At 45.0% G+C, this 22,990-nt stretch overlaps 1 protein-coding gene across 2 annotated transcripts in view; it reads left to right on the plus strand.

The window, feature by feature from the left end:
- Positions 1 to 1,099: 1,099 nt before the first annotated feature.
- LOC137527585 (baculoviral IAP repeat-containing protein 1e-like) overlaps positions 1,100 to 22,990 on the plus strand; it is an 88,739-nt gene continuing 66,848 nt past the window's right edge. For both annotated transcript variants that reach the window (XM_068248192.1, XM_068248202.1), the window contains exons 1-5: positions 1,100 to 1,432; positions 8,259 to 8,850; positions 10,245 to 10,344; positions 12,062 to 12,143; positions 13,425 to 13,476. In XM_068248192.1, coding sequence (XP_068104293.1) covers positions 8,262 to 8,850; positions 10,245 to 10,344; positions 12,062 to 12,143; positions 13,425 to 13,476 — 823 coding nt within the window. In that variant the 5' untranslated portion in view covers positions 1,100 to 1,432; positions 8,259 to 8,261. The remainder of the gene's footprint in view (positions 1,433 to 8,258; positions 8,851 to 10,244; positions 10,345 to 12,061; positions 12,144 to 13,424; positions 13,477 to 22,990) is intronic.

The following is a 22,990-nucleotide window of genomic DNA, read 5'->3' on the forward strand; positions in this document are numbered from 1 at the left end:
GTCCCTGCTGGTGCAGAAGAACCTGAGGCATGGGGAGAGAAAGAATTATTCATACCTGGGGCTTCCTTCAGCCCCCTCCAGGCTGATCGATCCCTCACTGTCCTTCTGCGCCACCTGGATCCTCCACAATTCACCCCCGAAAGTCATCCTGGCTGGAGCTTTCTGCACATGTGCGGCCCGGTGATGCAGCTCAGTACTACTAGCCCCGACTGGAAGACTTTCCTGGGCAAATTACAGAGGATTCTGTGGTGCAGGAGGGCGGCGAGGGAACAATCAGCCTGGAGGGGGCTGGAGGAAGCCCCAGGTATGCATTATTTTTTTCTCTCCTCTCATCTCAGGTACCTTTTAAACCAGGGGTCAGCAAACGCTTTGAGAGAAGGGCCAGGTCAACATACTTCAGACTGCTGGGGGGCTGGAGTATACATACAATGATGTAGAAATCTTTGCGGCCAAGAAGTAAAGCATACCCAAGTAACAACCTGCAGTCCAATTGGACAACAGTGTCACCTGATGTGGCATTTGATTGAAAACCAGATAATTACTGCTTTCTGGCTTCATTCTATATGCAGACCACCAATATTTAAAGATGTAGCTGACTGCATCCTTACTACATTTTGTGTGTGGGGAGCCGGAAAAAAAGCCTCGGGGGGCCACATTCAGCCCGCGGGCCTTAGTTTGAGGACCACTGCTTTAAACAATAAACATTGACTAACCATGCATTTCAGTTGGGTTTAACTCAGCTGCCAACTGGAAAAGGCTTTTTATTCAATTGAAAAAAACACTTGTCCGCACTTTATGCATGTAATAAAAATGGACTGGCAAACAAAAAAGGTGACACATTGCTTATAAATCTGTCATTATACAAACATGCCCCATTGTGAGTTGTAGGTAAAACTGTATTGCTATTATAAAGTTACCCTTAGTAATTGTACAGAAAAAAAATCCAAAATTGCGCCACTTCATTGTGTTTCTCAGTCTCCTCCCAAAGCAAATGTTCCACGTCAAAGGACTATAACAATTAAATGCCTGCTTTGTCTATAAATGTGACCAGATGCTGTTTATAATGAAACTGTTCAGTTACTGAGGTTTTCCTCTCGGCTTTCTGTGTGAAAATGAAAGTGGCTGTCACCTGACCGGAGGCATAGAACATCTAAGAAGAGTGGTCTGGGGAGGAGTGAAATTACTTGTTTTTATTCTTTCTGCTACACTCACTAGACAGTTTCTGCAGCTGAAGCTATAACTCTTCAAACCTGATCGGAGTTCACAGAAGACAATAAATTGCCCCCCAACAAGGCTTTTTTTAATTTTTTTTTTTTTATGCTAATATTCAACAGAATGTATTTTTTCACTGCTCATTTATTTTACTGTACAAGTTGAAGTCTGTATCTGACAGAGGAAAACCTGTCTAACAGGAAGCTATCGTGTGTTTTTAGTGAGTATATACTTTTGGTCTGGTCTATTCATGAAAACAAAATTATTGTGTATATTCACATTTGTGCATTTGCTGTTTGGTGTTTCTTTTATATTATTTATTGTATTCAGATACTTGTAAATTCTCTTCCCGCTGATCAATCTGTGTATAGGACTTTCTGGAGAGAGATGAGGACTATTTGCATAAAAAACACATTTCTTCTGCCCCACTTTTGCTAAATTTTCCACTAAATTCAGTGTTTATTTTTTCATTTTTTTTTTTTTTTAATCTGGTTGATTAACTTGCACAATTTTAAACCTAGAAGTGGATGTGCTGAGGTACACTCAGGGGTTCATTTACAAAAGCTGAAGTGCATGGGGGAACATAAGTGATCTAGCAGAGCTAGACTGAAGTTTTAAAGAAGGCTCTGTCCAGTGGCATAACAAAGGAGCTTGGGGCCCCAGTGCGAGTTTTACACGGGGCCCCGACCACTATATTGATATGGATCATCAAAACTTACCAAGGACAGCTGCTGTGTCCGAGAGGTGTATTTAGAGTAAGGAAACAGTTAGTAAAAGTATTACTACGATTCAATGCACATATAGAGGTATAGAGCATAGCACCATTGAAAAGCTTATAAGATGGATGAAAGTGGGCCCCTAGTGGGCTCCTCTGGTCTGGGGGCCCCGGTGTGGTCGAAACCTCTGCATCCCCTATTGCTATGCCACTGACTCTATCATTAGATGGCAAAAGATGGCATCCATTAACTGAGTATCATAAAGCAGGGTTGCTGAAAGTCAGTATATTTAGCAATGGGACTGTGGTGTTACCCACAAAACTTTTTGGGGGAAAATCTGAACTGTGCTGTTCTACATTATTAGTATGTCAACCCTAAAGCTTCATCTATTTTCACTTCAAAAGACCTACCTACCTCTATTGTTAGAGGCGCCTACACTCTATACCTTTGCTATCAAAGCATTTTGTATTGACCTGAGGAAGAGGGCCATGACCCGTGAAATGCGTTGTCAGATTGCTTTTTGAGTAAAAACTTTTTACAGTTGAACTGGTGTCTACATCTTCTGGAGAGGTAACCAATTACCTCTCTTTTTATTATATAATTTTTTATTTCTATTTAAAAATACTAAAATAGAACCCAAATTGGGAGCCTCCATCCTACCCACTACCAGGCAGACCTCCTTTGAAGGTAATAGCTTTGCAGTTTTTCTGGAAAGTGTAACGATCGGTGTAACACAAAGAGGGTCTGATTACCGGTGATCTGCAGTATCACCGGGAATGCAGAATATATCCGATTATTGATGATCTGCAGTATCACCGATAATCAGATATATCTACTAACCTCTGGACACCTGAGAGAGAAGTGAGTGTTTGGGTGTAACAGTAACACTAGTGGACTGTACCTAAGGAGTAGGTACAGAGGTAGTAAGGAATACTGCACAGAAGTATGCTCCTTCCGTAAGCCTAGACTCTCCCGGGGGAGGAGCTAAGCAGAATGTGTGAAGGACAGAGCGTGAGTGACACCAATGAGCGGGTGTCACTAACAGATCTGGGAACAGTAAGGCTAGTTCTCGAGGTCGGCCAAGCCAGGTCGTCAACACACAGACAGATAAAGTACAGAATCAGAAGGCAGATACGGAATCCAATAACAGGCAGGGTCAGGCAACGGAGAATCAGAATAACGAGGTACAGAATCAGGAGGCAGGTACAGAGTCCAGGAACGAGCAGAGATTGGCAACAGGATATCCGAAATAGCAAGGTACAGAATCAGAGTTCAGGAGGATTAGTCAGGCAAGCAGAAGGTCATAACAAATAATACAGTTCAATATTCCTAACGCTAAGGTGTGAGCTCCGTGATCATCAACACCTTTGGAAACTATGCTAGAACACAGATACTGACAAGGTCTGAGTGCTACCACGTAGTGATCGCAATGCCAGACACCAGAGAAATGACCAGCACCCAGTATATATACATCAGCGCTTCCAGCGTCTCCCCTAAGTGCTGGACCAATGAAAAGTGGTGGAAATGTCAGCTGACCAGCTTGGTCAGCTGACCTTCTTCTGGCTGTCATATAAACTCTGCCTCTCAGCGCGCGCGCGTGTCATTCTGAACCTGTGTGGACTATCAGTCCCAGCCACACCAGTCACGCTTTGCAATTACTCTGCTGGCCTGCACGCGGGGTGAGACGCACCGCTATCTGCACATGCGGTGGCCTCCCCGCGCCTAGTCAGACTGTCAGTAGCAGGCCTGTGCACGCAAACCGCCGCGGTTTCTCTGCGTTCCGCTATGCCAGCCGCGGAAACAGCCGCCTCATCCTGCGTCTATGCGGCGGCTTTTCCGCGTTTCTTCACAGAAAGTATATCGTACTACAGGAGAGTGACTGTCCAGTATCCAACAAGACTTGGAGCACCGAGCTGGGTCAGTTAATTCCCTGCAGGCCTATAGGGTGGTTGCAGGAACTGCAACCCACCTTTGTGAGTATATATTTATATGAGTTTATCCTCCCTATACCTAATGATACTGCACCATTGGGCTCCTGGGCTCTCCCTACTTCTCAGCTAGGTATTCTTGGCCCCTGCAAGAATCCCCAAAGAAAAAACCCTATAATCCCTACCATAGTCATATGTCGATGTATGTATCACGTAGTACATGTATTGTAGTTTAGGGGGAAGATAATTAACTTATGTGTATGTTTTTTGGGATGTGGGAGGAAACCCACGCAGACACACAGAGAACATACAAACTCTGTGCAGATAGTGCCCTGGCTAGTGCCCTGTACCGGGGACCCAGCGCTGAAATATAAGAAATATTACACATAAATATTTAGGCCAGTTTCAATCTAAGAATTGGCGGTAGTGGTAGCAGTGCAGTGCAGCCCAGGAGTCGGCAAAAACAGGCCTTCGAGGATTACCGTGTTAGTACGCTTTAATCCCCATCTGGCAGCTGACCAAGCAGGAAGTGACACTCACTCCTTGCGACCAAAGTGATCACGTGCGCGGAAGCATATTACTAAAATATCCTTCCGCACATGTGCGCCGCATAAAAACTGCCGTGGGCATTTAGCATACACATGTCACCGTAGACTTACATGACACCGCAGGTCGCCGCAGAACCCCGCAGTAACGTAGGTTTGTCCTAGTGTTGGGGATATGGCAAAAATGTCACTTCCGTCGCATTGTGCCGTACCGCGTCGGTATGAAAGTCCCCATAGACTTTCATTGCCCTTCGGTGGTGTGTGATAAAAACATTGCACCCCCCAGTGTGAAAGGCCCCTCAAGGTTTTTTTGTTTGTATTCTACATGTACCTCTACTTATTAATATATTGTGAGCAGAAAAGAACATCACTTTTCTGTTGCATAAAGCAAATGTCTAGCATTAGAGCAACAATGTTTCCAGATTTGGTCAACAAAGCATTTCTTGTGCTTGCCAATCTGTCCAGTAGGGTTGGCTTTAAACCAGGGGTGTCAAACTCAAACACAAAGTGGGCCAAAATTGTACACTGGGACCTAGTCATGGGCCAACTTCTATGTCTACTGGCCACCTTCCTCCCTTATAAAGTTCTGTGATGTCTAATGACCCACCCCTCCAACCCCTATACAGTTCCCTGGTGTCTAGTGGTCCTCCCTCCCTTATACAGTTCCCTGGTGTCTAGAGGCCCCCACCCACCCCTATACAGTTCCCTAGTGTTTAGTGCTTTCCCCCTACCTCCCCCATATGGCTTCTTATGTGTTCTAGGGCTTCACCTCCAATATAGCTTCCCTGGTGGTCTAGAGTGGGCCAAACATAATGCAAAGTGGGGAAACCACTTGAGGGCCAAATTGAATGGCTCTGAGGGCCAGATATGCATGCTCTAAACAAATAATGCATTCCATTTGTAAACAATTATTATTATTGTAATGTGCCAACATATTCTGTGGTGCTGTACAAAGTAAGACTGAAGCAGGGGGTACTTTATAATACTGATAATGGTATACACCAAATAGACACTGGTACTAAATACAGATTTGGTAAACATAGTAATTACAGTGACAGATGTAACATGATGAATAAAACGTAAACCGTATGAATAAAATGTATAACAAATTCCTAGACTCAAAATGAACAACAAATTGCAAGACACAAAAGGGTAAGAGGTATTGTTTTTGTAATTAAAAAAATGTAAATACTTTTTAATAACTCATTTACCGGTAAGTGATATCTTAAAAAACTTAACAAAAATGAAAAAAAATAATCATTCATACATGTAAAATAGCTTCTTACACGTACTATGGCCTCAATTCACTAAGTTATCTTATCTCTTCATTCCTTAAAGTGGACCCAAATTAAAAATACAAGATTTCAGAAATAAAATCTATTTTCTAAATTATAATAATAAATATCAGCCTTTTTTCAGCTGCATGATGACAAATATAAAATATTTTACATTTATTGGAGGAACCCCTCCCTTCCTTTCAAATTGCCGGGATTTTTCCGGCAAACTGGTGGAGTAGATGGTGTCCGGCAATGGAGGAATTGCTAATGGCTGCCCCCAGTATAACCCTAGCTATCAAAAGAGAAGGGTGAAAAGCATGCACTGAAATGATCATAGGTTTGAAGGAGAGTTTATTTATCTTTGTATGTGTCAGAGTGCTGCAACTAAATGTTTTTAATTAAAAAAATGTTTGATTTGGGTCCGCTTTAAGTTACCACCTCTGTAGTTAATTTACCTCCTCTGTAGTTATTTTCACATGCAGTTAATTAACAACCTGTCTAACTCTGGAATTAGTTTAAGGAAAGACAGAAGAGTTAACTTTAGGTTTGCCTGAGGTAAAAATGTTTCCTGAATACTACATGCCTTATCACCATGGTGATAACTAGAGAAACGTTATTAAAGACAGGAGATAAGCTTAGTGAATTGAGGCCTATGACACTAATCCCAAGAGTTAAATGTTTTTAGGGATTATTTTTTGTTAATTTTTCTTTTCATTGGGGTTCAAATCTTATTATCCTGTTATATCATGAATGTCATACCTTCTTCAGTTTAAACAAAGTTCAGTTTGGGATTTTAACATTCATTTAATAACTCAAGTTTAATGTACCACGTGTCAGTTAAAGCGGACCCAAACCAAACTTTTTTTAAATTCAAAATATTTCGTTGCAGCACTCTGACACTAGAGTTGGGCGAACTGTTAGCCGAACTGCAGCCGAACTGTTCGGCTGCCCAACCTGTCATGTCGCTGTGGCTCTTACTACTTCCGGGTCGCAATGACCCGGAGTAGTACGTCTGCGCTGGCCCGGCGGAGCGCGTCCTAGATCGCGCTCCCGTTGCCGGGCACTCTCTGCGCATGTGTGTGACGTCATGAGTGACGCCCAACTCTATCTGACACATACAAAGATAAATAAACACTCCTTCAAGCCTATGAGCATTGCAGTGCATGCTTTTCACCCTTCTCTTTTCATTACTAGTGTTATACAGGTGGCAGCCATTAGCAATTCCTCCTTTTGCCATCTACTCCACCAGTTTGCCGGATTATTTGCTGGCAATATGAAAGGAAGGGAGGGTTTCCTCCAATAAATGTAAAATATTTTATATTTGTCATCATGCAGCTGAAAAAAGGCTGCTATATATTATTATAATTTAGAAAATAGATTTTATTTCTGAAATCTTGTATTTTTAATTTGGGTCCACACTCCATTTTTTTTTACCCATTTCAAAGATTTTCATCCTAACTTTTTTGACAGCTTTTCTTTCTGTGTTTTTTTGTTTTATTTGCCACAGCAGCCTAGGTGTGTTGCCATGCACATAAACACCCATAGGGATTAGGACCCGGTCCATAAGATCCACACCCTGCATTTAAAACCTTTTCTTATGGTACTGTAGCTTTACAATTACAGTATAATCTTGTTAAAGAAAACTCTGATATAGTAAAAATCCAAGTATAGCAAACTAAATGCCCAGGTCCCAGCCAAAGCACCATTATAAGAACTTCTGTTGTAGTAAACCTGTTTTGGCCCCTGCAGTATTCTGTATCCAGCTATAGTGGAAAGTGGGCAGGAGCAACCTTGTCCCAGTCGAATGGCTGCTTGTAAAGCTTAGAAAAGATAATTGCTCAGGTCTAAAGCCTAATACAGACATACGAGGCATGTCGCCACAAAGGGATCAACACGCAATCCCTCCAGCCACAGTTCATTGCCAGTTCATCGCTAGTCTCTAAGCTAGGGACGCTTTCTGTTGATAACTGAAAGGGCAGCGGGCTGACAGAATAGTGCATAACAGAGCTAGAGGGGGGAAAGTGAGCTCAATGCCTCGGCAGCATTCAGCCAAGTCAATCTTCCATCACTAGCCTAGGCAGTGAGGGTGGTTGGGGGCTGCTGTACACATGCTAGAGACTCAGCATCGGCGACTACAATCAGCTGCCATGACCAAGAATGTTTGACACACTGGTAAAAAGAGTGGCACTCATAGACCAGGGGAATGGGTGCCCAAGCCGTACGTCAGAGACATGTCTTCACTCAGGTCCGCAGGGCAATGCAGGTAAATTGATTGGCTGTTGTGAATTTAAATCTATTGGATGTCATTGTGAGTGGGCAGTGTATAAGTGTACGTGCTTTACTCTTTTGTGTGGTTGAAACAGCTTGAGAAAGGGCTGACACCTGAAACAACGGGCTGTCGCTGTATTACCACTGTTTTTAATGTTTTTTCAATAAAAGAGCTTTTCTATTTTTGGACATGCCAGCCTCCATCATCATTTTATGACCAAGAATGTAGCATGTGCACGAAGCTTAAAGCCCCTTAGAATGATCTAATCTTTATTAGCCTGAATTATGTTTTTGTTTCTTCATCCCACTTAGACAATGGCATCTGGAAATGATAACGATAGTAAGGAGAAGGTGGATCTCATTAACTTCAAGGAATATGACCAGGAGGATTTTGCAGAAAGAATGTCGAGGTTTTCAGGTGTTAATATGGACTGGAAGAGATATGCCACTGATGACCATGCAAAGAGCGTTGCCATACGTGAACAATTAGGAACAAGTTATAATTTCGAGATGAGATCCGAAGTCCAAAGGCTGAAATCTTTCCATACTTATGATAAAGTTGCAAGTTGTTCTCCAGCAGAATTGGCCAGTGCTGGGTTTTATGGCACTGGAGTTGGTCAGAGCATTCAGTGTTTCTGCTGTGGGATTGTTATCTGTGGCAGAAGTTTAAGGAAATTACCTGAGCAACAACATGTCACTTTCAATCCAACCTGTCGCTTCATGAAAGGAGAAGATGTGGGTAATATCTCTAAATATGAAGTTCGTGTTCAGTCTACAGCTCCTGAGGAAGCTCCTTCAGCCATGTTTACAACAGAGGAAGCCCGACTAAAGTCTTTCACAGACTGGCCTTTCTATTCTAGGATTCAGCCAAAACAACTTGCTAGTGCTGGGTTCTTCTATACAGGTGAGTGAAGAAATTGTACTGAAGACAAAAGAATGGGGGAGCAAAGAACATTTTAAAGTGGGATGAAACTCAGAATTAACATGATTGAAGGAACAGCTAACTGATAGCATTGCCAGCTGCAGGATAAATGATCAGTGTGAGTTATAATTAAAGTGTACCCGAGGCAAACCGCAGGTTCAAAATTACATAAGCTAACCTAAGGAGAGGGAAGCCTCTGGATCCTAAAGAGGCTTTCCTTGCCATCCTCCGGTCCCCTGTTGCTAAGCACAGACTTCCTGAAGAATTCTGACACTATCGGAAAGGAGATTGGGGCCGCACTCCTCTTCAGGCACGAGCATGGCCATACTTGCGCACATATACCTGCACCTGCATAGTAGGCTGGAGCAGCTCGTGCACAAGCTGTTCTGTGCTACTGCGCAGGCGTGCTTGCGCAGGTGCAGCATAGCCATACTCATACCTGAAGAGGAGCAAGGCTTGGATCCCGGGAAGCAAGGTCCCAGCAAGCAGCAGCACAGTGGACAAGGGAAGTCTCTACAGAAATGTATGTATTGTAAAGCCGCCGGTCAGTAGGACGCAGGTTCAGACAGGTGATGGCTCACCCCACTGCCGCTGCAATTCCTGGTGTCTTTAAAGAGTACCCAAGGCGGATTAAATGGAGATTAAAGGACACAGAGGCATGTTCTCTTCCCAATGGCATGCCTCTGTGTCCTTCTGGTGCCACTGCCAGTCTCCCCCTCCCCAAGGCTCTGCTGTTCCCCCACTCAAAACTAACGACAATCCGATTGTCGTTAGCCTCCTTTCAACCTTACAGCCATCAATCACCTGCTTCCCTGCCTCATCCATGCTTTGCTCCCCTGCTTCCCTCACCTCGCTCCACACCTCTGCCGCCTTCCTCCAATTGGCATCTAAGCCATGACCAAGGAAGTACTTCTGGGTCGCAACCATCTTGGATTTCCTCCACCGGTGATCGGAGGTTACACCGGCTACGGAGGATGAACAGGGCCACCGAGAGCGTCGTGGAGAGGCGCAGGTGGATCTGGGAGCTGGCGTGGAGCAGGTAGTAGGTTTTTTTTTCTATTATTAATATTCCCCTTCAAGTTATAGCAACTCAGAGGGAGAAGTAATTCACAGTCCAGCACCCCAATTACCTATGCACGGGCCACGGACTACAGCATTGCAGCTATAGCACCGCCAACTCACGCGCTATGCGGCAGTGCGCCGAGAAGACCTGCTTCATCTACAGCATCCAGCAACTAGAGCAGGAATAGAATGTAGAAGATTACCATTGAGCAGAAGTGAATTTTGAATTTTAGGATACAAAGAGACAAATGTTTCTCCAGTGAGGATAACTGTCCATTCATTAACAATAGTATCATTATTAATGTACTTTCTAGGTAGAAGAGACACAGTACGGTGTTTTAGTTGTGGAGGATGTCTGGGAAACTGGCAAGAAAAGGATGACTCTTGGAAAGAACACGCCAAGTGGTTTCCACAGTAAGATTTGCCTTCTTAAGTATTTTAATTTTTGAACTACAGTTTAAGTGAACGTTCTGTAGTTAGATAAATACTCAGCAATGGTGTCCTATGCAAAGAGTCATTAATTGTGCAGAAAAGATAATCGGACCCCCCCCCCCCCCCCGACCTCTTCTACACTGCCAGGTTGAAGACTAGGGCCACCAGGATCTCCCATGACCCCTCCCTCCCAGGCAGTTGCTTATTTGAATGCCTCCCATTGGGTCATCGATTCGTTATAGAACTACCCCATCCAGAACCGCTAGGCGCAGGAACACCTTTTCCCCCCAAGCAGTTCTTCTGTTAAATGCCAGTTCCACCCCCCCCCCCCCCTCCGCCCCCTAGTTAGCACAACCCCCAGCTTCCCACTCTGGACTTCTCAACTCCCTCTGGGTAGTACTGTCCGAAGCCCTGGCACATTATTGCCTCAATTGTTTTAATTGGTTCAAATGTATGCCCCACATGCCTGCCTCAATAGTTTCCTCCTGGAATTGCAACATTTGCCATTGCATATCCCTGTACTTTATATCTATTGTACTATTGCATGTATGTTAACGTTTATGTATTTTTGTATTGTATATCTATTGTACTATTAAATGTATGTTAACGTCTATGTGTTTTATGCCTATGCCATGTGAACCGCAAGCAATTCTGATTACGACACTGTCGTACTTGGCGAATAAATATGAATCTGATTCTGATTCTATCCCCATTTAGTGTCTGTGCTCATGGAGATCATTTTTAAACTGTGGTGAAAATTGCTTATTCAATTTATCAGTTTACAAATTATTTAGCCAGTATTTGCCCATTGCAATTTCTGTTCTCCCTATTTTGCATTCTGAAATGTAGACATCTTTAGTCCTGTCAGGTGATCTCTGCCAAATGTTTGTCTATGGCTTGTTTCCCCTATCCTGAATACACAGCGTTTCCCCCCATACACACCAGCATATCATCCGAATCTCATGCCAGTGCGATTCTGGGCGGCGTTCTGCAGTTATCCGTAACATGCACCTGAAACCTGTGTATGTCGCTGCTATAGTGATTTTCCTGCGGCTTCGCAGCAGCACAGATGCCATGTCCGACGCCCTTACTGAGAATTCTGAAGCCAGTAAGAAATATACCTGTTCTCCCAGAATGCTTTTCTGCATGGATGCGAGTATAAAGATGTTCTTGCATCCACAGACTCCATCTCCCAGCATGCATCACGGCGCATGTGCTAGAAAATGTAATAGCTGTGGTCTCCCTCTCATGCACATTGTGGACCCCATATGGTCGGGGCCAGAAGAACCGCACCCAGTAGAAAAGTTTTGACACTCACCCCTACTCCTTCCCCCTCTGCCCCCAATGGCACACTCCATTACGACTCTCCTTTATGGGGAGGTTCATTTTAAAAATTTGTACTGTCAGGTGCACGTTTCTATTTAAACAATTAGCATGAGCATTATAGTGGCAGTTAACTAAACTGTTGGATGAAGTTAGTGGATTACCTGTACTTACAAATTGCTGAAGTTTTCCTTAATTAATTAAAATTGGAAAAGTAACTGCAAGAATGAGGAAACATATCATAGAACAGAAAAAATGGTGAACTGTTGAGATTACTTTCATTTTTGTTTGAAAATATCATAGCCTCGATACATGAAAACCTTCACTGGTAGAATATACTAATTATATATATTGTATTTATTATTTGCTGTCATAGGTGTGACTTTCTCAGAAATCAGAAAACACCGGAAGAAATAACTGAATATGTAAATTCCTACAATGGGTTTAAGGGATTGACTGTAAGTATTATTGTTCACATTTTCCAGATAACTGCTGTGTTATGAAGGACGAAGGACGGTTAAATAATAAAGTTATGACATAGGTTATTGTTTCACGCGGGAGAGCCATGGCTTCTTCTGACAGGTTTTCTTTTAGAAACTGCACAGTAGTACTATGCAGGTGCAGTAAGCTCCGACTGAGATGGACACAGGGGGCGCACGGTGCGGGTGCACACCTGCACATGCACAGAAGACACCGACCCGCTGGGGGTCAACGATACTTCAGAGAGAGAGAGAGAACCGGAGCTGCAGCGAGGGACAGATGTGACCACTAGGGGCGGGAAGAAAAGATTTATTTTTAAAGTTAATTTCCTTCACCTTTGTACATCCTTAATGGGAAACTGGTCCCAATTTGGGTACTTACCTCGGGAGAGGGAAGGCTCTGGATCCTCCAGAGGTCTCCACTGTCACCCTCCGCCTTCCAGTGATGAGACCCCTGCAATCCCGTTGACAAAGCCTTGTTGACAGAGTTCTCCCACACTGTGCAGATGCAGACAGGTTGCGCCTGTGCACTAGCACGTAGCCGAACATGCCTGGCTTTTTCCACCAAGCCCTAGCGGTCCTCTGTGCTACTGCACAGGTGCCTGCACAGTAAGGCCAAGCTCTGTGGATCCCACCACTTGAACGGAGGACCGGGGGGGAATGGGAGAAGCCTCTGTAGAATTCATCTAGAGGCTTCTCTCTCCTGAGACAAGTATCTACATTTTTTATTTTAGGATCTCCCAGATTTACTGTAAGTAAAGAAAAGTCATGGTTGATTTGGTTCTTCTGTTCTTCTGTAAGAGTAGACAAGTAAGAGTGCGTTGGTGTTCTCCAAATTTCCTAATGATGGGGATGTGGTGCTGAGGTTTCATACTGGGCTGCAGCTCTCAGGCTCACACCAATCGTGACTGTAGAAAACGGATGATGAAACAGTAGTGGCCATGAATCAGCAAGAAGAACTTCACTGGAAGCGAGCAGAGGAGCACCTTCAGGAAGCAGCTTGCAGAAGTGACAGGAGCCAGAAGAGATATACCCTCATAGGTGGGATACCAGTTTAATTAGAGAGAGTGGACAGCAAATAGATCTTGAATTAAGTGCACAGCAACAACAGATGGACAGAGGTCACCAGTAAAGTGATAACAACATTAGGAGCTTGAGCATGATCAACATAATAAGTAGATTAGGGTAGGAAAACTCTTAATAATATGCAATAATATGTTGATAGTCACTGTGTTTTAAACACATTACTTTACATTTCAGGGAAAAGATTTCATTACTACGTATGATGACAGGATTCTGCCTAATGAACAATGTAAGTCTCTGTATGCATATATAAGTTATTAGCTAATGATGGGGTATATGTTACACACTGTCATATATGTTACATACTGTATTGTTTCCAAATTAGGTCACAGAATCAGGTTTTGGAGTGAACAGGTGACATTTTTCTTCCATGGCTCTATAGCAGTGCCACCCAACTGGTGGCCCTTGGCCTGCAACTAACCCATTAGTCAGCTGGATAGCATACTGATAAGGTCTTTGATATGGGATTTGAGCCTTTGACCAGGGTTTAAATCTCAGCTCAAGTCAGCTTGTAAAATAGAAGGGAGTCTTCGGGCAAGACTCCCTAAGGATCATGGTCGCCTGTTGAGCACGCCCTAAGTGGCTGCAGCACTAAAGAGCCCAACAGTAGAAAAGCATGATATAAATGTTCTGTGTCTTGACAATGTCATCTGCTTTGACTCACAAGAAAGGCAGTGCTTTCCATCCTCTTCCTGCTATCCACCCGCCTTGCACTAAACTCCAGCCCTGTAACAATGTGGTACATGGACACTGGATGGATGGCAACAGAAGACAAAAATGGTCTGAAAAGTAAAGACATACAAAGTCTAAATTTCAGGACAATATTATTGATACACTTTCATTTACAGGGAGTACAGAATTATTAGGCAAGTTGTATTTTTGAGGAATAATTTTATTATTGAACATCAACCATATTCTCAATAAACCCAAAAAACTCATTAGTATCAAAGCTGAATATTTTTGAAAGTATATAAACAGACAAACCGAGAGCCCAATATAGTGTAGTAGGTATTAGCCCAAATGGAAAACAATGAAAGGTAAGTATTATACTTACAAACACGGGTTACCGCTAAGGCAACCACTGTATAGGCAGGTGGGGAGTATAAGCCTGTCCCCACTCAGGAATAAGATGTCGCTCTCCGTGATAGAGGAAAAAAAGGGTATATCACCCATCCACCAAGGGTGGTTCACTGGATCAATCGATGTACAGAGGCGCCAGTAGGATAAAAGATACTAAAAAGTTTAAAATGACTAGGTGGTGGCGGTGGACCAACCGACCCAATATAGACACGATGCTGTCAATTAAAGTCAACAAGAATTTATTCACATACTCCAAAAAACATACTGCGACGCGTTTCACGGGCATACAAAACCCGCTTCTTCAGGCATTAAACGATAGGAGTATCACACTAAAAATGACAGAGACATAGACCATATCAGGGAGCTGTGAACGTGCATGTTATACATTAACAAACGCAGATATAAATATGTGTATTTGAGGGGGGGGGGGGGGGGAAGGGTTTTCGGGGATTGGGGGAGGGGTTTGGGTGGGTGGGGGGGGGGGGGTTTTTAAGGACGAAATGGTGATGAAAAAAAGGGGGGGGGGGGGAGAAAAAAGGAGTACCCAAATGGACGATGAATTGTGCTCTATATGGGAAGTGGTAGTACTAGGAGTTCCTGGGATGTGGTGGGGGGCTGTTGCTAGAAGCAGGGTGTGAGGGGTTAAACACAAGGAGATAACAGACTTATGTCAGTATTTTTTAAAAAAATTGGCTGCGTCACTTCGCCACACACCACAACAGCGACCCTGTACTTTTCCGCATCACATATTTATATCTGCGTTTGTTAATGTATAACATGCACGTTCACAGCTCCCTGATATGGTCTATGTCTCTGTCATTTTTAGTGTGATACTCCTATCGTTTAATGCCTGAAGAAGCGGGTTTTGTATGCCCGTGAAACGCGTCGCAGTATGTTTTTTGGAGTATGTGAATAAATTCTTGTTGACTTTAATTGACAGCATCGTGTCTATATTGGGTCGGTTGGTCCACCGCCACCACCTAGTCATTTTAAACTTTTTAGTATCTTTTATCCTACTGGCGCCTCTGTACATCGATTGATTTTTGAAAGTAGTTTTTAGTTTGTTTTTAGTTTTAGCTATTTTAGGGGGATATCTGTGTGTGCAGGTGACTATTACTGTGCATAATTATTAGGCAACTTAACAAAAAACAAATATATACCCATTTCAATTATTTATTTTTACCAGTGAAACCAATATAACATCTCAACATTCACAAATATACATTTCTGACATTCAAAAACGAAACAAAAACAAATCAGTGACCAAGGACACTCAAAAGCCTGCCATCCATGGATTCTGTCAGTGTTTTGATCTGTTCACCATCAACATTGCGTGCAGCAGCAACCACAGCCTCCCAGTCACTGTTCAGAGAGGTGTACTGTTTTCCCTTCTTGTAAATCTCACATTTTATGATGGACCACAGGTTCTCAATGGGGTTCAGATCAGGTGAACAAGGAGGCCATGTCATTAGTTTTTCTTCTTTTATACCCTTTCTTGCCAGCCACGCTGTGGAGTACTTGAACGCGTGTGATGGAGCATTGTCCTGCATGAAAATAATGTTTTTCTTGAAGGATGCAGACTTCTTCCTGTTGCACTGCTTCAAGAAGGTGTCTTCCAGAAACTGGCAGTAGGCCTGGGAGTTGAGCTTGACTCCATCCTCAACCCGAAAAGGCCCCACAAGCTCATCTTTGATGATACCAGCCCAAACCAGTACTTCTCCTCCACCTTGCTGGCGTCTGAGTCGGACTTGAGCTCTCTGCCCTTTACCAATCAAGCCACAGGCCCATCCATCTGGCCCATCAAGACTCACTCTCATTTCATCAGTCCATAAAACCTTAGAAAAATCAGTCTTGAGATATTTCTTGGCCCAGTCTTGATGTTTTAGCTTGTGTGTCTTGTTCAGTGGTGGTCGTCTTTCAGCCTTTCTTACCTTGGCCATGTCTCTGAGTAATGCACACCTTGTGCTTTTGGGCACTCCAGTTATGTTGCAGCTCTGAAATATGGCCAAACTGGTGGCAAGTGGCATCTTGGCAGCTGCACGCTTGACTTTTCTCAGTTCATGGGCAGTTATTTTGCGCCTTGGCTTTTCCACACGTTTCTTGCGACCCTGTTGACTATTTTGAATGAAACACTTGATTGTTCGATGATCACGCTTCAGAAGCTTTGCAATTTTAAGAATGATGCATCCCTCTGCAAGATATCTCACTATTTTTGACTTTTCTGAGCCTGTCAAGTCCTTCTTTTGACCCATTTTGCCAAAGGAAAGGAAGTTGCCTAATATTTATGCACACCGGATATAGGATGTTGATGCCATTAGACCACACCCCTTCTCATTACAGAGATGCACATCACCTAATATGCTTAATTGGTAGTAGGCTTTCGAGCCTATACAGCTTGGAGTAAGACAACATGCATAAAGAGGATGATGTGGTCAAAATACTCATTTGCCTAATAATTCTGCACTCCCTGTATATCAGATTTTTTTGCCCAGGTAGCCTTGCGTGCTCTACTTCTGTAGTATCTGTGGTAGTCCAATCCATTCTGTTTAGAGTCAGAGCTAAGCCTGACAAACGGGGGATGTGGGCATGTTGTCCCAGGTACACATGACAAGGGTGATTTTGGCTTGAAGCATCTTGAGTTTACAATAGCTGAAAAACTCAGGATGCCTCAAAAAAGCCATTTTCTGAAAACTGCACAAATAATTTGAGTCAGTCAATTCCTCTCACCTGCTAGGTGGTCTCATTGCTACCGTATGCTGGGCATACACGGTCAGATATTTCTTATCAATCGAGCCGCTGATGGCTCGATTGATAAGATCCAACCTGTCCGAGAGAACAATGGGAAGAAACGGCGGCTGATTAGCAGCGCCCCGCAGGGACGAGCAGGAATCGATCCGCGCGCACGTGCGGACGAGCGGGGACGCACCGGCATTGAGTCGATGGCTCGATACCGGCGCAAAAACTAACCGTGTATGCCCAGCATAACCCTGGAAAAAGAAAGCAAATGTGTTTCCTTCTTAGAAACATCTCTTGAACATTTACATCATGCCTATTTTACCACAACTAGGCTAAATAAATTAGGCCTAATCTCTGCTTCAGAGGATGTCAAAAACAAGCTACACTGGCACATTTGGTGACAATGAGCACAATTTACTAATATCATGCTGGTGATAATAAGGCAAGTAAAAACTCATCCCCACACATCGATTGGTATTTTAAAGGGACTCTGACCAGTAAATAAAAACAAAATCAGCCCGCTGTAGGTCGGGATGTCCCTCGGCGTCCTTCTGGCCCATCTCCCAGGCCCTGCTCCGAAATGGCTCCCGGCAATACCGGGACCGAGTATCGGGCTCCCTCTTCCGGAAAGATGACGTCAGTCGTCGCCACGCTGGCCGCCTCACGTTATCACGGCGTGGTTTAAGTGTACCAGAGACGAACACTAATAAAAGATTTATGCATACCTGGAGCTTCCTCTAGGCCCCTCTGCACTGATCGCTCCCACACCATCTTCCTTCACCTTCTAATTGTTCTGATAGAATCCCCATAAGTTAGGCCAGTCGGGCGCCATCCCCCTCGATTCAACAACTGGTAGAGCACGCGTGCAGTGCGCCCTGACTCGCCAAGCTATGGGGCTGCTAACGGCCAAATGAGGAGGTGGAGGAAGATGGCGTGGGAGCGATTGGTGCAAGTGGACTGGAGGAAGCCCCAGGTATGTATAAATCTTTTATTAGTATTCGTCTTAGACTCACTTTAAGTTATCACCTCTGTAGTTTTTTTTCACATGCAGTAGACAGGGAGGGGAATAGCACATGTAGGCAGGCTGTAGCTCCACCCCTCCTGCTGCCAGAACTATTACAGTTAGCCTGTGGAGGACAGCCACAGAAGGAGAGGGAGAGAGGCTGTGGCTGTGTGTGTGGATGGGTCTTTGTGTGTTTCTGTGTTTGTGTGTGTCTGTCTGTGTGTGTGAGAATGTGTGGCTGTGTGTATATATATATATATATATATATATATATATATATATATATATATATATATATATATGTATATGTATATGTATGTATGTATATATATATATATATATATATATATATATATACTGTATATGATTGGTGTCTCTCTCCCTACCTCTCTGTGTGCCTGCTGTAACGATTGGTCATGCAGAACGTGGTCGTGACTGGAACCAGACTGGCAGATCCACGATCTCTGCATGGCAATCGTTTTGGTTTAAACAAACTGGAAGATCACACTTGAAATACTGATGTCTGCACCACAGAGTAAGATAATAAATGTGTTTATTTACAAGAATGCACATACACATACAACCAATATGCATGCAATCGTACAAGGTGACCACTGTGACCCAATATCACCCTGACTGACTGACTAACTAACTAATATTTACAGTGAATATGCAAGGGCACAGGTCACACAATATATATATATATACACCAGATAACAGAACACAGGAGTCTGGATCACACAGAATATACAGTAACACACACAATATATACAGACACGTCTCCGCAGAATCAGCACACGGAAGAAAAGTCGTACAAGCCAGGATCAATAACCAGAGAATGCGAAGTACAAAGGCAGGAGACAGAGAATAGTCAGACTAGCAAGGATCAAATACCAGGAGTACAGAATACTGGAACAAAGTTCAGGAACACAGGACTTGATGGCCAGAGTCACAACTGCAGCGAGCAGACAAACAGACGGAATGACCTAGCAATGTGCTGCTAGCAAGTCCATCCTTTTATATGCAGCACATTGCTCAGGTGACTGGCCAGAATCTTCCACAGCTCCATCCGCTGGTGAGCCGAGGAACAGCACTGCTCCCAGCAATATGAGAGCCACCTGCTGGTAAACAGCTGAAGTCCACCTCAAGTTCCTTAGTGCTGCCACCAGCAGGATGACACAGGTACAGATCATTACAGTACCCCCCTCTTTTAGGAGCGGACTCCGAACGCTCCACACGATCTCCAGAGTTAGCCCCACCTGGGTCCCAATAGAAAAACCGAGGCTGGGTGGGCAGGGAGGGAGAGAAATCAAAAAACATAAAATATGAATGGACCACCAGAGTCTTTAGAGGCTGGACAGCCTGGACATGATGTGACTGGCAAGAGTCACGCAGAAACACAAATTGGGACACAGAGACATCAGCAGAGTGGAGATCATCAGGATCCGAAGGAGCAGGAACAGACTGGAACCCATCAGGATCAAGAAGAGCCAGAGCAGACTTGAGATCCGTAGGAACACCATACTTGGAAGCAACACCTGGAACTGCGGACTTGGAAGCAACACCTGGAACTGCGGACTTGGAAGCAACACCTGGAACTGCGGACTTGGAAGCAACAACTGGAACCGAAGACTTGGAAGCAACAACTGGAACCGAAGACTTGGAAGCAACAACTGGAACCGAAGACTTGGAAGCAACAACTGGAACCGAAGACTTGGAAGCAACAACTGGAACCGAAGACTTGGAAGCAACAACTGGAACCGAAGACTTGGAAGCAACAACTGGAACCGAAGACTGGATACCCTCAGGAGCAACAGCAGCAGACTGGATGCCCTCAGGAGCAGCAGCAGCAGACTGGATACCCTCAGGAGCAGCAGCAGCAGACTGGATACCCTCAGGAGCAGCAGCAGCAGACTGGATACCCTCAGGAGCAGCAGACTGGATACCCTCAGGAGCAGCAGCAGCAGACTGGATACCCTCAGGAGCAGCAGCAGCAGACTGGATACCCTCAGGAGCAGCAGCAGCAGACTGGATACCCTCAGGAGCAGCAGCAGCAGACTGGATACCCTCAGGAGCGGCAGCAGACTGGATACCCTCAGAAGCGGCAGCAGACTGGATACCCTCAGAAGCAGCAGCAGACTGGATACCCTCAGAAGCAGCAGCAGACTGGATATCTTCAGGAGCGGCAGCAGACTCACCAACCTTGGAAGCAGCAGCAAAGTCGCCAGACTTGGAAGCAACAGCAGAGTCGCCAGACTTGGAAGCAACAGTAGAGTCGCCAGACTTGGAAGCAACAGTAGAGTCGCCAGACTTGGAAGCAACAGTAGAGTCGCCAGACTTGGAAGCAACAGCAGAGTCGCCAGACTTGGAAGCAACAGCAGAGTCGCCAGACTTGGAAGCAACAGCAGAGTCGCCAGACTTGGAAGCAACAGCAGAGTCGCCAGACTTGGAAGCAACAGCAGAGTCGCCAGACTTGGAAGCAACAGCAGAGTCCTGTGACATCTGAGCAGTTAACTGGAAAACTTCAGGTAGTGCTGCAGGCAGATTAGCAACAGACTGAATAGTCTCGGGCAGGGCAGCAACAGGCTGGATGGTAAACTGGGTGCCCTCAAGTAGTCCAGCAGACCAGGCACTACCAGGAGAAGCAAGAACAGTAGCAGGCCGGGCACCATCAGGAACATCAGTCTGAGCACCATTAGGAGCAGGATCATCAACAGACTTGGCACCTACAGGAACAGCAGCAACAAAAGTCTGTGAAGGCTGGGCAGCAGCTTGCATAACCTCAGGCAAAACAGAAGACGGGATAACTTTAGGCAAGTTAACAGGTTGGGCTGCTTCAGACAGGACAGCAGGCTCAGTAGTTTCAGACAGGACAGCAGCCTGTGTAACCTCATGGATCTGGACCTTTGGTTGAGCTCTTGGCTGGACCGTTGGCTGAGCGCTTGGCTGGACCGTTGGCTGAGCGCTTGGCTGGACCGTTGGCTGAGCGCTTGGCTGGACCGTTGGCTGAGCGCTTGGCTGGACCGTTGGCTGAGCGCTTGGCTGGACCGTTGGCTGAGCGCTTGGCTGGACCGTTGGCTGAGATCCCGATACAGTTTGTGCGGACTGGCACTGAAACGGTGTGAACTGAGCCTGTGCGGACTGGGAGCAAAGTTCCGCAGGCAAAGAGCAAAGTTCCGCAGGCAAAGAGCAAAGTTCCGCAGGCAAAGAGCAAAGTTCTGCGGGCTGGATGCAACACTCTGCGGGCTGGATGCAACACTCTGCGGGCTGGATGCAACACTCTGCGGGCTGGATGCAACACTCTGCGGGCTGGATGCAACACTCTGCGGGCTGGATGCAACACTCTGCGGGCTGGATGCAACACTCTGCGGGCTGGATGCAACACTCTGCGGGCTGGATGCAACACTCTGCGGGCCTGGCAGGCTGACCCACTGTCAGCAAACCTAGTCCATGAAAGAGTCCACAAAGAAAGGCGAGGGACTGCTCAGGACAGACTGGAGATTGCTGAGGACACAAATCACCTGGAGTCTGCATGGACTTGGTTGAAGTCTGCATGGAGATGGTTGAAGTCTGCATGGACATGGATGAAGTTTGTATGGAGCTGCAAGGAGTCTGCACCGACCTGCATGGAGTCTGCACCGACTTGGATGGAGGCTGCACACGACTGGAATCGGCTGGAGGCTGCGCGCGACTGGAATCGGCTGGAGGCTGCACATGACTGGAATCGGCTGGAGGCTGCACATGACTGGAATCGGCTGGAGGCTGCACATGACTGGAATCGGCTGGAGGCTGCACATGACTGGAATCGGCTGGAGGCTGCACACGACTGGAATCGGCTGGAGGCTGCACACGACTGGAATCGGCTGGAGGCTGCACACGACTGGAATCGGCTGGAGGCTGCACACGACTGGAATCGGCTGGAGGCTGCACACGACTGGAATCGGCTGGAGGCTGCACACGACTGGAATCGGCTGGAGGCTGCACACGACTGGAATCGACTGGAGGCTGCACACGACTGGAATCGACTGGAGGCTGCACACGACTGGAATCGACTGGAGGCTGCACATGCTGAATGGAGTTGGTAGGAAAGAATTTCTTTTTCTTTTTGGATGATGACTTGTTTTCTAATGATTTTTGCCAGGACCAAGGTGTGGTTCTGACTGCAGTTTGCAATGGAGTTTGTACAGATAACTGACTTGCAGGTTGTGAACTCTGGACATAAGGGTTATCAGAGAGAGGATGAGATTGAAATTTAGAGGAAAGAATTTCTTGCCAGATGGCAATCAAAGCAGAGGCAGATTCATTCTCACACAAGGCATTAACCATCAGAGATCTTACTCCACAGATACAATTTCTAATAAACTCCTCATTTTGTTGCGAATAGAATGACATAAACTGTTCCCTATCATTCTTCAAATAGCCATAATAAGCATTGATCTCTTCTGCAGTAAAATCAAAACTGACTCGATTGCTGCAATCTCTCCACTCATTTGATTCCTCAATCACATGCATGCATGCATCTGCATCAAATGACAAGATTTCCTCCCAAACTTGGATCAGGGCAGAGGCGGCTTTCTGCGGACACAATTTGAAACCACTCATCCTTTCCACAGCATGCACATATTTCAGCAGACAAGAACTTTCCATTTTAGAATAGTGGTTTAAAAAACTTTTCCTATCCTTCTTTAAATGATCAAATAGATAGTTAATATCTGCTGCACAAAAGACAGGCTCTAAACGAGATTGGTTCCTAGCTGGCAGGGAATTTATTTGTCTATTAATAGAACTTGACTGAACTACATCAGAAACAGAATCAAGACTGGACTGGATTGTAACAGACAAAGAACCAGTTTGTATTTTATTCTTTGCTGTCACAGAACAAGGTTTGCATTGGGAAATTAACATCTCTTCCCAGGCAGACATT

This window comes from Hyperolius riggenbachi, chromosome 1, assembly GCF_040937935.1.
Source record: "Hyperolius riggenbachi isolate aHypRig1 chromosome 1, aHypRig1.pri, whole genome shotgun sequence".
NCBI lineage: Eukaryota > Metazoa > Chordata > Amphibia > Anura > Hyperoliidae > Hyperolius > Hyperolius riggenbachi.